The sequence below is a fragment of the Ascaphus truei genome, chromosome 21 (genome assembly GCF_040206685.1).
Source record: "Ascaphus truei isolate aAscTru1 chromosome 21, aAscTru1.hap1, whole genome shotgun sequence".
In the NCBI taxonomy this organism is placed as follows: domain Eukaryota; kingdom Metazoa; phylum Chordata; class Amphibia; order Anura; family Ascaphidae; genus Ascaphus; species Ascaphus truei.
In genome coordinates this window covers 13,102,847-13,118,022 of record NC_134503.1, presented here as the reverse complement: position 1 = coordinate 13,118,022, position 15,176 = coordinate 13,102,847, and the positions used below count along the sequence as shown (strand labels likewise).

At 40.8% G+C, this 15,176-nt stretch overlaps 2 protein-coding genes across 7 annotated transcripts in view; one reads left to right on the top strand and one right to left on the bottom strand.

Moving 5' to 3' along the window:
• RALGPS1 (Ral GEF with PH domain and SH3 binding motif 1) overlaps positions 1–15,176 on the top strand; it is a 423,133-nt gene that overhangs the window by 170,354 nt on the left and 237,603 nt on the right. The window lies entirely within an intron of this gene.
• The window catches only part of ANGPTL2 (angiopoietin like 2), a 30,041-nt gene that overhangs the window by 9,035 nt on the left and 5,830 nt on the right, over positions 1–15,176 (bottom strand). Inside the window, exon 2 of the mRNA XM_075579009.1 lies at positions 4,139–5,006. Coding sequence (XP_075435124.1) covers positions 4,139–4,946 — 808 coding nt within the window. The 5' untranslated portion in view covers positions 4,947–5,006. The remainder of the gene's footprint in view (positions 1–4,138; positions 5,007–15,176) is intronic.

Sequence of the window (15,176 nt, the reverse complement as noted above, 5' to 3'; positions counted from 1 at the left end):
TGGCCCTTAATCGCTACCTCAGCGGCAAAATGCCCCGGTACTAAGTTGGTATTGTAGCTGCCAAAAATGTAGCAGTTTTCCAAAGAGACTTGAGGAATGATTATATTTCAGTATTTCAAATCCTATATTTTCAATGATTCCAATCAATCGCGCTTTATTCTGGTTTCCTTAAAAGGACACGTTTCACCAGGAGTAACTTGTCTAAAATGTTTCAGCCAGCAGTGTCATTAAGGGATGAGTGTGACATTAAAAGTTCAGTCTCACTTAACACATGTAGGACTTCCCACAGTGTGAGCATCCAGCTAATACGTTGCCCTTTAAATATTTCTAGATATTGATGAACAAATCCATAGGAAACTCCAATCCCGTGTTATAGTGAAGTGATTAACACAGTAGTGTAGCAGAACTATTTACTTAATGTTGGTTTCTTTGTGTTGTGCTTTCAGGATACCCCATCTGTTCAGTCATTTCTGCAGGAAGTACATAGCACAATACTGGCTCACAGCCCCGGAGCTTCTGTTTGGCAAAGCAAGTTATATAATCTGCCCCCCTCATGAGTAATGTCCTGAAGTAGAATCTGTGAATTGCTATTACATATAATCAGAAAACTAAGCTATACGTTGGAACGCAACCCAATAGGAGTTCTTAAAGAGAAGATTGGTTACATTCCTTTGTTGATCTGGTTAACTGCTTAACTTTCCAGCTTTTGTCTGGAAATTGGCAGCGGTAGTTTGCCTTTTAGCAGGGCATGGTGACCCTAGGGTGCCAGGTGACCTGTAATAGACGGGACTGAAGGGGTTACATGCAATTAAACATTCTTTTGCCTAATCTAGAAGACAATCCAACAGTGTTTCTATGGAGGCAGGAAAGCAAAACGAACACGTCACTTGCAAATGAAAAATGATTGTGATGGATGAATAAAAGGTAGAAAATTATATCTCATGGAGAGGTTATAGGGACTTCAAATTCAAAACTAGTCTTACATATTCTAAAACTCTACACTACCAGCCGAATATGTCAACGTGCTCAGGATTAATGTCACTCTTCCTAATTAGATCATCGGGTTCTCTAAATGTACAATTCTACATTTAGATGTCTAGAGCCAGTAAGATCTTTTGAGGTTTTTGTGCAAATCAGACACTGTCTTGAGAATGCAATATAGATATGGCCTGAAATTTGTTATTTATAGTCTGTGGAATACTTATGCAATCTCATAGTTTGTGGGTGATTTAGCATTGACATGTTACTTTTATGCCTGAAGCACTTATTCCCATGGTCTGTTATTTGTATTATTTGTTATTTATATGATTGTCACGTGTATTACTGCTGTGAAGCGCTATATAAATAAATACATACATACATTCTGTCCTTTAGAGTCAAGTCCTGCTTTTATAAATATCTATCTATCAATGTGGGGGTATTTGGGGTACCCCCCAATTAGATAAAACCAGAATACTGGAATGGGTGCTACTATCAAAGTACCACACAAGTACTGTAAATAAAAACAATAGGCACACCAAAAAGTTATACAATAAAAGTGTATTTTATTAACTCACTGTTTCAGCTATGCTCTCTCGATTGGCTCCCTAGGGTAGCCAAAACATTGAGTCGACACAACACACTTGATGTGCCTAATCTTTATCTTTTTATTTATATATATATATATATATATATATATAATGTGTGTGTGTGTGTGTGTGTGTGTGTGTGTGTGTGTGTGTGTGTGTGTGTGTGTGTGTGTGTGTGTGCGCGCAACCTATTACTTTAGGGCACAAGTCTTGGAAGACGCTTGGAAAGATATAGATGTTTTATCATAGCCTTCCTTGATATGGAATACTCAACATTCAAAATAGTTTCTTTCTGACGATGCTTCAGATGTATATTTTGGGAACCGTTATGGATCCTATATTTACTAAGGAGTGGAGTCGTGAACTCTTGTCTTTACACCCCTGGCTGTTACATGTGTCCTGCTGTTTCAACAAGTTGGTGTTGGAGTCCCTGATAACAGATTTTGGTGGAGATCGGCCGAAAGGATTAGTCTGGTGTCTGGCATGGAACATATTACATCATTCTCTGCTTCCGACCGAGATTGCTTTATGCTGATCTTTGTATGCCAGGTTTGGTAATGGAGTACGCCAGGGGCGGTCAATTCCAGTCCTCAAGGGCCACCAACATGTCAGGTTTTAAGAATATCCCTGCTTCAGCACAAGTGGCTTAATCAGTGGCTCAGTCAATGGCTGCTATATGTTGAGATGAACCCTCTCATGTACAATAATAGTCATAATTTTATATTTTCCCAAGGCCAACTGGGATCCTGACCAGACCATGGGTTTCCCAGGGGCCAGGCAGAAGGCACTGTTGTTTTAAATTGATTATTGCTTTTGGGAATTTTCTACAGATCTTGTATTGGTGTTGATCTCATTACATGTTACTTTTACCATGATAGAAGCTTAATATTTTCATTAGTGTTTATGAAGCTTAAATATACCAAATCTCTTTATTTTTTTATTAGTTGCTAAAGCAGGTCAAGTTGGAGAAGTCTGCATAAAATCCACATGATTGTTCTCTCTATATATATATTAAAATGAAAGAATGTTCCATATTAGCTGTAATTTGTTCTTTTGTTTAGCAGTTCGTACAGTTTAATCTTTTTTTTCCAATGTACAATATTTGCCAACATGTTTGGACATGCTTCAAATGTTTGTAACTCTTTTAGACTTTAATTATGTGTCCTAATTAATTTAAAATGCAGCTAAGTCTTTGCAACCAATGTTTGTCTTAAAAGGTTAGAAGTATGTTTTCAGTCTTTTAATGATAATGGAAAAAAGCTCTGGAATCTGGCAATTATAACGGAGTGGATAAATCTGTCTGTTAAGTTTCCATCTGTCAAGTACTATTAAAGACAGTTGCCACTGTTTAAGGCAGCTGGGTATGACATTACAAAGTATGATACATGACCAATATATCCATCTTGTTTAGATATGCTTAATCAGACGTATTGCAAGTATAGTCACGTCCTTACAAACTGAAATGTGTGAATGACATGAACATTTTTTTATTGTTTGCTGCAAGAACATGACTTATAAATCTTTATCTGTAAACGTGCAAGTATTACCTGCATCCTCTTACTACAAATTCTTCTATGATTTAACAAGCAGTGTGTCTGTCTAACTTGCAGATGACTCTCCCTCTCCTTACTGTATACGCGCTGTAAACAAATGCTCCAACATAAGTGATTAGTATAATACAGTATGTGTATTTCTCTGTCATAACAATCAGGACAGCAACAAACTGGAGCAGAGGCTGATGGACTAGGGCAAAGGTGCTCAACTCTACTCCTCAAGACCCCCTAGCAGGTCACGTTTTGAGGATTTCTCCCAGCTTCAGCACAAGATGTCTCAATCACCACTGATTGATCCACCTGTTATGAAGCTGGGCTATTCTCAAAACCTGACCTGGGGGGAGGGGGGATTTGAGCAGTGGAGTTGAGCACCATTGGACTAGGGTATCCCTGAAACCAAGTTTGATGATAAGGGACTGTGTGGCACAAAGCACACTTGGTAAATCAACCTTGTTGGTCTAGAACAGTGAGTTCACTATTTGCAATTCAGTATAGAAATACAATGATTTTGGCACAATACCTTTTGAGAGAATATTCTGGTAGTGCTGAAAAAATGTGAGAGCTGGAATTAAACCATGCACTTCCACAATTTAAGAAGGTGAGTGCTTACATATGGCCAAGAGGTCAAAGGTAAGGAATAATAACATTTAAATAAAAGCAACGTAGCACTCCAGGAGAGTCACAAGGTGAATCTATTAACCAGCATTTTCAATCCATCAAGTGGAAACTTTTTGAAGAGAAAAGTGCATTTGATGGGACTGAAATGTCAGTAACAGATTTACCTTCATTGGGAGCTTCCAGGAGTGCGGATCTGCTTTTTGTCATAGTGCTAAAAAAAAGTCTGCATAATCTGCCACTCTAGCCACAGGCACCATTTGCTAAAGGGAAGACACATGGCTCAACTTTAATATATCCAGTGTTGCATACTGTTTATAGATCTCATCTATCGTCAATCATTGAGTTTAAAGGTGCCGACTATATTTTCCGATTTCACAAACGCGCACAGAATGAACTTACCAGATGGCTTGTCTGTTGACGTTGGGCTGCTGGTAACGGAAGGCATTGTGGGTAAAGGAGGTGGAAGCACCTTTAAATTCTGATCTCCTTGAATCTCATTAGTTGATATTTGGTTGATAATGCGATTGTAGTTAGGCGGCTGATACACTTTGTTCGGTTGCTGGGGGGGTTGTTGTATTGGCTTAGTTTGTGGAATCTTCTGACAATGCTCTTCCAGCTGTGCGATAACAATGGTCTGGTTACCTGCCAATGTGGCCAAATGTTGATATTTGTGTTCTAGATCCTTGAATTTATTTGTGAGATGCATCATCTCAGCCGTTTGGTTCAAAACCTTGTTTTCTAGCTGGGAAAGCTCCAGGGCATTATCCCTTTTCCTGATGATTTCGTGCAATAGCTGCATGTAGAGTTGTGTCACTCGGGAGTTCATATTCCGGCTTTCTTTCCGCAACAGTTTGACCTCATTAACAATACCGCCATCCACCTCCACCAGCTGCTGCAACGCCTCTATTTGTCTCTTCTGCTTTAGAAGTTCACTGTTGAGAAGTTCAATTTCTTGCTTCTGTACCCTGCTTTCAAATACGGTTTCAGTCTCCTTAGAGTTTACACAAATGGCCCCAGTCACTTTTTGCTGGGGTACGATGAATGTGTACGTACATTTATCCTGTGATTCAGCGGACCGTTTGTCCCTGTTCATGTAAACGAATTCTCGGTCGGTGCCCTCACTGTTCTGAAATTCTTGTGTTTTGCTTCCATCTGTACTCCCCCAAATAATCAACAGTAATAAAGCGGTTAGTCTCCGTGAAGTCATTGTCCTAGGAGTATGGGTGAAGAACCTTACTACCTTTTGATCTTCAGCTTTTATTGACTTCTGTAACAAAAACAAACAAAAAAAACAACAATGAGTAAATAGTGTATATTTGCTACTTTTGTTCAAAGTGCATCACTGTCACAGGTGGCCATTATGTCTAATGCTCGGCGGCTTCAGAAGATCTAGTTAAGGTCTCACGTCCTACTGTACGGCATTCCCTGCCACATTTGGTTTTCTGTAATCAATGTCGTATTAAAACTGGCTCCTGAGGTTGAAATTCCAAATAGACATCATCCTCTCTAATCTAGTTGAAATACAGTCTAGGCGCAAAGATCCTTTTTCCTCTCTTGTCTTCAAATGCATTTTGGACAAGCTACCCACCTACAGTATCTGACCAAACTCCTCCCCCCTACCACACGCAGCACTTATCACCTGAGATCTGACTCCAAAAGGCTGTTCACGGTCCCAAGGTTCAACAAAGGAGGAGCGGCCGGATTCTCTAATTGTGCACCCCACAATTGGAACAATCTACCGGAGACTCTCAAAGCCGCCACCAGTCTAAATTCTTTCAAAACTAAAGCTGTCTCACATTTTAATCTGGTCTGTAACTGTTACATACGCCTATAACATATTATCTTTAACTGTGCATGGAATGTCTTTAAATGAACAGGGTTATACATTATATATAATGTAACTATGTATTGTTATCATAACTCTCTGCTCAGGACATACTTGGAAACGAGAGGTAACTCTCAATGTATTACTCCCTGATAAAACATTTTATAAATAAATAATATATACTATAGTGGCTACGAACATGTTAGGACACAGATGTTCCTAATTCTTTGAGAATGTAATGTTCAAATGAATTTCTTTTCATTGATTAATTTCTAATTTTAATGGTGTGTGTGTGTGTGTGTGTGTGTGTGTGTGTGTGTGTGTGTGTGTGTGTGTGTGTGTACTTCTACTTCTCAATAAAAGAAAATCTAGATTTGTCTTGAAATGTCCAACATATGTTAATTTAATTTTTATTAATCATAGATTCATATTTCACATGCTAGACCGAATAACCCTTTCAATCTTCCTATAACACGTCATTTTACAGTAAAGTGTACTAAAAGACAGACACATACTGTACCATCTTAAACCTGCATTATTAACCCATTATTGTTTTGTTTTTTATCCGAGTAACCAGACTGAATCTCTTCCTATAATGCAACATCCGGCAATAGGGAGACACATTACTGTAATGAGAAGACGCCACTTTTGTTTTTTTTAAAGCACTTCCTTTTTCAGGAATGCGGAATGTCGATACAAGGACTGACTTCAGCAGCCTGTTTAATTTGTTATTGCATTGTTATTTGTTATTGCATTTTGCTAAATAAATGTGATTTGGAATACAGATGCTTATGATGTAATTATATCTCACTCAATGGCTGAATGTTTGGTAGATATAGAACAGGGGTAGCTAACTCCAGTCCTCAAGGGCTACCAAACAGGTCAGGCTTTCAGGATATGTCTATATTCAGCACAGGTGGCTCATTTGAAGACTGAACCGCTGAGCCACCTGTGTTGAAGCAGGGATAGTCAATTAGTGATATGCGCTCCAACATAAGTCTGTAAATCCTTTGAGTAATAATGTAGAAAAATAGGTACTGGGGCTAGTGAGGTATGTATTCATAATATAGCATATACCATTAACAAGAACTCAAGCCCTGAAGGCTGAAGGCTGAAATATAAAGAAAATCAGACCTACAGCCTCATTGGGGGAGTCCAGAGGTAGGTAGAAAGAGGAATAACTACTCACAATTTGTATTCCCCCAGTCCTGTAGATCTTGGTGGGCGTGCAGCCAGGAGAATGCAGAGAGATCCAAGGGAAAAATACTCCAACGCACAGCCCTGAAAAAAGTGGGTCCCCCACAAAACTAATAAAAATATATCAAATACTTTGATATATTTGTATTAGTTTTTGGTGTGGGACCCACTTTGTTCAGGGCTGTGCGTTGGAGTATTTTCCCTTGAAGCAGGGATATCCTGAAAACCTGACCTCTTGGTAGCTCTTGACTGGAGTTGGGTACCCCTGGTATAGAACTATGAGCTACTTCATCTCAAATTGGCTTTACCACTGAATGCAGACAAGCATTTAGTGGAATGTAATTTATATGCAACATCGCAGTAACGTGGTAGCAAAATGCCTGCGTGGTTGCATAGGGAGGCATTTCTGTTGAACGGATCACGCTGACACCAGTGCATCCATTCGAATCCGTGCTGCTAACATTCTTTACACGTGTTGTTTTAGTTGCATCATGTGTACATATCTGTTTGTTTAATTGCGTTACTCCTGGACATGAATGGTTAATGCTAGAAAAGGTGGTGGTGGGGGGGGGGGGGGTTCATGTATGTTCTCAGTATTTGGCCGGCATAGAAATTTACAGTGTGGGAAACGTTCAACAGAATGACCTATAAAATGTTCTTGTGCCTTTATTTATTGGCATGTCACTGTAGTGCTATTTTACTGAAGTCTATGTTATTAAAAAACATTAGTACAAAGGAACTATTCATCACATCAGTGTAAAATGGTTGGCTATTATTTTTGGATTCCTTTTGCTACAATGAAATATTTACAATCAACCCCAAGGATGAAGGACTGGTAACCTTGTCATATTAAATCAATTTGCTTCTATTGATTCACTATTTTAATTTGACTTGGGAGGTACAGCCTCTGGTCTAGCTATATTAAATATAACCACATAAAGAGCCCATCTACTGGAATCAAACTAGCTCCCCTATAGGCATGAAAGATGAACGAATAGTGCAAGAACATCTACAGCTGTGTACTGTATTCAAGTGTTCTGTTAACCCCTTGAGCAATGGTTGTGGCTTTGAATGCGTAGGATTACTAGCCCTGCCAGAATGGAGGAGGTTTCAATGTACAGTAACAATCATGATTGGCCACATACTGCAGTCCCTTATAGACAAGGTGGTTGGACATATTGAAGGCACAGAGGGGTGTGCCCCCCCCCTGCGGAAAAGTGTTTCTAGGTATTGAATAACTATAAAGTTGCCAGCTTGTGGCTATTGAAAAGCAGTAACTTAAAATACACCAGAGATTCCTATACATCCTAAAGCTACTGGAACCCCAGGATGTGTATTTGCGGAGTGGTTTGTTGAGAGATGAAGAAATCCAATGCTGGCTTTTCAAGCAACAAACCCGAAACTGAAAAATACTGTTACAAACAAAGGGCAAATCATTTTTTTCCTTGTGTAAAGGCTTTAGTTGATTTGTTGGTTTAACTCAAGTGTGCACTTTCCTTCTGTGGTCGAAGTGACGGTTAAGGCAGGATAATGTAAACTAGGAGTGGCCAACTCCAGTCCTCAAGAGCCACCAACAGGCCAGGTATTGGGGATATTCCTCCTTCAGCACAGGTGGCTCAGTCATTTTGACTGAGCCACTGATTGAGCCACCTGTGCAAAAGGAGGGATATCCCCTATACCTGGCCCATTGTCAGCCCTTAAGGACTGGAGTTGGCCACCCCTGCTGTAAACTGTAGAATCCTTTATACAACCATACCCAGAATGTATTGCTGTTCTCTTAGCTATTTAAGCCAACCAAGATGACTGTTTTCTTGACTCATAAGGGGTACAGTGTCCTCATACATCCCAGATCATGTCAAAGTAGGAGATTTTGAAGAAGTGTGAGTAACGCCTGCATAAATATAAATACATTTATGGGAAGTATTTTCAGACTCACTGTTCAAAACCAGGTATGGGAGAGAAAAAAATGTCATCAAGCTGCCGCTCGACTTTCAGAGTGATACAATTAGTTGGCTAATTATCTTTCAAGAGATGTGCAGGTTTGACTACATTTAATTCTAAACTAAAAATGGTCCAGATAAAGAAACATCTACTTCATATATTCTGTTTGGAAAGCTACTGAAAGGGCAGTTTTTGTGACTAGTCGCTTTGAAAACTAGCTAAGTATTAATGTACATGTAAGCACTCTGAGAGAGAAAAAAGTGATTCTTTCAAGGACCCTTTACTCGTGGAAAATTAAAATGTATGCTCTGAGTGTCACGTCTCACTAAACACACACACTGAAAACATTTAGGGTAGCCAGAAATAAACTTAAGTAGACATTATTAGGAGTCAGGAAGGAATGTATTTTTCCCACTAATGAGATATCATTAGATGTGTCACTGGGGTTTTTTGTTTGGCTTCCTCTGGATCAATATACAGTACTGTAAGTACAAATATAGGATAAGCATCTGTCGTCTAAATTTAGCATACTGTAGGTTGAACTTGATGGATGGATGTCTTTTTTTCAACCTCCTCTACCATGTAACCACGTTCCTTAAGGAGACATCAATTTGGACCTGTGATTTGAGTCTTATAGCCTCCATTGTCAGAGGAGGCTTGTAACACACTTTACAACGACAACCCCTCTAACGGGGCAAAGTAAATATTCAAAGCAGTGCTTTTACAGTTAGGAATTTTTAGCAAAGTGTCCCTGTCACTGTAGATTAGCTGTCCTAATTTATAGTAACAGGCACAGAGCTGCGGTGTCCTATGTTGCACTGTTGTTTTCTTAAAGCCGCAATTGTTTTTTAATTTACCTGAAAGAACACTCATCAAGGGACCCAATTTGTGCTAGTAGTGACATTCCAGCATTGCCCTCCACCCTTCTTTATTGACATACAGCAGTCATCTTGCCGGTAGCTTATTTGATCACTTTTTTGGCAAAGTTAAAGATTTCCTCATGGCAAGACACAGGCTGGGCTCTCAAACGTTGTTTTATTATCACTGACCACTTCAGTGTCATTAAGTGTTTGGAGGACTACCGTACGTCTACTTGGCTATTTTCTTCAGCATATTTTTGGATGTAGTGATCGCAAATGAACAAACTGCAGCAGGGAGCTGCCCGAAGTGAGTTAAGAATGGCTTTGGGGACCACCAAGGAAGTCTTCTGGGACCACTGATGGTCTAGTAATGGGAGGACCACTGATCTAGTCAAGTAATCTCCCAGAAGTTCATGTTTGTTCAGTAATGTGTACATGTTCTATATTTCCACCTTGAGGTGTGTGTGTGTGTAGCCATGTATTATTTGTCTTAACTCTTTGCCCAGGACATACTTGAAAACGAGAGGTAACTCTCAACGTATTACTTCCTGGTAAAACATTTATATAAATAAAAAGAAATATTCCCACGTCATATTATGTAGGTGTTGGGGAGATCACGTAGCCATTGCTTTGCTAAATGTAAACCAATGTCAACATGTGTGTTGTAAAAAGAGAAACTGTTATAACGCGTCGGTGCTTCAGTGACTTGGTTTTCCTGGGAAATTGGTAACCGTACATATATTTTATTTGAGAACATTCAACAAATTTTCAATTGTCTAGCTCAGTGATTTTCCACCGGGCTTCCGTGGGCACCCCTCAAGGGTTACGTGGGGGGTGAGGGGGGGGCGGGAAGAAGGAGCTGGGTTAAGTGACCCGGCAGCTCCCGATGCAGCAGCAGCCTGGTGGTCACTGCAACCCTCTCCCTCCTCCTGTCGGTGCCGTCCAACGTCCGTCAAACCAGAGGAGGGAGCTGTGGCATCTCCGGACAGGCGCAGCACCAGAGGCGACCTCACACCAAGTTAAGGTGTGTGTAGTGGAGGAGTATGGGGGGGGCAGGGAGTGTAAAGGGAAATAGATGGGTGGTAGGGAGTGGAAGGGGAAAGAGATGGGGGTAGGGAGTGGAAGGGGAAAGAGAGGGGGGTTGGGAGTGGAAGGGGAAAGAGAGGGGTAGGGAGTGGAAGGGGAAAGAGATGGGGGTAGGGAGTGGAAGGGGAAAGAGATGGGGGTAGGGAGTGGAAGGGGAAAGAGAGATGGGGGGGTAGGGAGTGGAAGGGGGAAAGAGAGATGGGGTAGGGAGTGGAAGGGGAAAGAGATGGGGGTAGGGAGTGGAAGGGGAAAGAGATGGGGGGCTAGGGAGTGGAAGGGGGAAAGAGAAAAGGGAAGAAGTGTGAGGGGAAACAGAGAAGGGGGGAGTGTAAGGAGGAAGAAAGAAGGGAAGTGTAAGGGGAGAGAGAAGGGGAGTGGAATGGGGCAAGAGAGATGGGAAGAGTAAGTCGGAAGAGAGAGATAGAAGGGAGGTGTAAGGGGGAAGAGAGAGACTGGGATAGAGAGAGGGTTAAGGGATCCCCAGAATTTGACAATATCATTTTAGGGTTCCTTGAAGAAAAAGTTGAAAACCACTGATCTAACTGCTGCATATTTTTAATCTGTAGAAGTGAATCATGAGACTGTGCCAGTGTTTGCAGAGCAAAAGTTAACTGAAACAGAGTGCATGTATCTTGGCTTTTTGGGAACGTGGGACGTTTGGTCTGTCTTCAGATATTGTTGCATTGCAGGGCCTTCAGGGGCGGCCAGAGCGCCTCGCAATGCGATACCCGTCTTGTGAGAGGTCTGTTTTATTTCTGGTGGTGTTTTCTTAAAACTCATTATTGTTTCCGAATATTTGTATACCATGCATGGCATGTCCCGAAGTGGGTGTTCTGTTCTGCTTACCAGGAATATACTGTATGCTTATTACAAGAAATTGACAACATTGTAAAATATTTGCTTTCCACATGTCAGCGGTGCTCAACTCCAGTCCTCAAGACCCCCCCAAGAGGTCAGGTTTTAAGGATATCCCTGGTTCAGCACAGGTGGCTTATTCAAAGACTGAGAAACCTGTGCTGAAGCTGGGATATCCTTAAAACCTGACCTGTTGGGGGGTCTTGAAGACTGGGGTTGTGCACCCCTGGCTCACATTACGGCCAATTTGGCTTATTAGACACAAATGACATACTTTAGTGAAGCCACAGTCTTCTAAACCTAGTCTCTGGGCTTCTACACACAGATTTTAACAGCCTTTAAAAATATATGAATGTTATTACTTTTAACTGCCATAAGAAAGGTACCATGGGAGTTTTTGATGACGAGAACATGCAGATGAACAAAGAAACTGCACCAGACGTAGTACACAATTTGCCTCTGCTATGAGCCAAACGTTTTACAAAACTAGCGTAATCTAGTCGTGTTGTTATTTCTGTAAAGTATGGTTCATTTATAGCATTTTTGAGAAGCTAACGTTGCCTATTTTAAGAAATCTGAAATAAAGTGGAGTGACATCTGTAGAATTTCACTGTATTTTGAACATTTGTTTTAAAGGGTACATAAGTATACATCTAATAAACTAAGAAGCTATAATAGATGGATAGAATATTATCCCAAAGCTTTCAACAGGCTCTTGTGAAAATTCAAGTTTGCATACGATATCTGAATACAACTGCTATGTATGTAAGCTTTCAACCAGGCGTAGCATATAATTAACATAAATAGAAATAATGCTTCGTTACCCATGTTATTACATGTATTGTTTACACTTTTAAAATGACACTGCTAGTGCACACAATGATCCATGTTGCTTTAAAGATATCATTGCATCTACTGTGGTACCCAAGGTCAAGGGAGCTGGTGACATTATGGTGTCAATCTAAACAAAAAACAAGACTGAACCAGAACATGTGGTGTACAGTCATTATTAATATTTATTTATGTGGCATATGACATTCCGCAGTGTAGTCCCATATGGGGGTAAGGACAAGAACAAAACCTAAAATACATACAATTTAAAACATAATGCAACAATAGGTAATTAGGTCCCTGCTCTTAGAGGCTTACGTTCTAAATGAAATATACTTGGAAATTATAATGCAAAGTGGAGGGTGTCCAGTCTAACGTTATCGTAGAAGCTTTACTTCTGCAGTCACACCCACACCCACCCACACCCACCCACACTCACCCACCCAACCCACACATGGGGAGAAGGAGTGGCTCAGCGAGTAAAAACACTGACTCCAGGGTTACCTGGTTCAATTCCCGGTGTCAACTCCTTGTGACCTTGGGCAAGTCTCCCTGTAAATCATAGCGTGTAAGCTCATCTGGGCAGGGACTATGTCTGTAACAATACAATGTGATGCTTAATGCGGGGTATACTGTAATTGTGAAGCGCTTTGAGTCCCATTGGGAGAAAGCGCTATATGAAAGATATATATATATATGAAAGATATATATCTATCTATATATATATATATATAAACCAGATGCTTAATAGTCATCAATGACATCATATTTATGATGACATCATTGATATTTATTTCAACCATAAGATATTATGAAGTTGTACTGTCCTTGTGTTTTGTATGCTATCGGCAAGATATAACACTGTATAGGATGAGACGATGCTGGATAAAGCTGTAGTTAATATTAGCACAAAAATTGAACTAAAGCGTGAAATGCGTCATCAAAAATGATCAAAACTCTTAACTCCCCATAATATCTGAGTAAGATGAATTCTATGCATCTTGCTAATGTTTATCTCGCACGTAGTAGTGGATGGTGATTCCCCCTCATGCTGGGGGAGATTTGAGACTACTGGTTCATCCATTAGGTTCCTATGGATTGAGAGGAGAACTGAACTGGGGATCAAAAACGGTTAATTCTGTATGAAGAAGCTGCATTGTGTGCTTGGATATATTATTTATATATAGCGTCAGCCACATATGCACGTTCTCAGAAATACTCTATTTGATTGGTAGCATGGCACAATCTGGGATGAAGCGCTATGTACATTAATGGCGCTATATAAATAAAGACATACAATACAATAAGTGCATTAAATATAAGGCATAAATGTAAACAGTGAGGAGTCCCTGCCCCTAAGAGCTCACATTCTAGAGACTTGCAGAGACAGTAGAGCAGGGGTGTGTAAAGTGGGGTCGCAAGATTTTCCAGGGGTAGGGGGGGTGCGGCGCTTACAGACGCCCCACGCTCTTCCCCAAAGCATTTAAATGAAATGCTGTAGACTGCGCAAGGCCTCTGTAAGTTCTCTTATTGTCTCCGACGGCATGATGCAGCGGGTCAGAGACAAGGTAAGAGAGGGGGAGAGCAGGCAGGGGCCACAGGGGAAAAGGTTTGCGCACCCCTGCAGTAGAGTACATGAAGAGCATGAGTTGCATAAGGCTGCATCCATGGTTAGTGCGCGCAAGCATTCGCGCGGCGTCACGCACTCCTGTAGCAGGAGAGATTTCTTTGTCCTTGAAGTAGATATGACGGGGAGGCGTGTTGGGGGGGGGCGTGGTCGTGATGTCACGGAGCTGGTTCCCCCTCATTGGGCGAACTGCTCAGGTGACCCTGCCGTCGCGCCACAAAGACAAATATTTTTGTCTTCTCTAACTTCGCTCTTCCCGACGTGCGCGCACGATACACAATCCCATTCACCTGTGTTTTATCGCGCAGCTCGTGCGTGATAAGCATGGACGCAGCCTAATTGCAACTGGGGTGGACCATGTAGACCACTCGTGGAGTTATTGAAGCTGTTTAATTACACGGGCGAGTCCTTTTTTATCCTTGTGTAACTGTGCACATATATTTAAATGGCATTTCCCTTGGCTGTGTACTTTTAGCAGCATAGTGAAAATTGGGAGTTAAGGTTTAAAATGTTGTGTGCCCTTTGGCCCTAACATTTAATGGCCATAGCCCAAACTACTGTAATTCTTGCAAGATTGACATCATGTTAACCTCCTCCCAGCATGAGACGTGTTAACTGAATTGCAGGGCAATCAGTACTTTTATTAAGCAGCTGAGACATTCTTGACAAACTTGATCATCATGGTCTCCAGTCTCCCGAGTTTAGGTTTTAGGGAATAATGAGGATGTGGTTGAATTTGAAAGCCCTATATGTTTACAGCAATGTGTACTTTTAATCATGTCAGTGGCAAGGCAATATAATCCAGGGTGGCTTTATGATAGAAATTCAAGAACTAGAAACCTAATATGCTGGCGGTTAAGCTTTATGAGAGCCGAGTTATTGTCTGGAAAAGGAAAAAGACATCGTAGAATATAAATCTCCCAGGGGTTTTTAAAATGCAGAAAAGGTCTTTGCATTGGTTAACCAAGGGCAGAATCCCAGAACGTGAGGTTTCCAGCGACTCTGTGTAATCATTTAGGTCTTATTATATGGCTCTGAAGCTAGTTAACTTTTTATTGTTGGGCTTTACAAAAATGAGGTTACAAGTTGGGTTGTGTTAACTATATTTTCAGTTTGAGATACTTATTGGTGAGGAACAGGCAAGGAAATATTTGTAAGTAGTAGCCTGTCTGTTGATTTTGTAATGAAATTGTTTGGTACAGAGTTAGAAGTAGA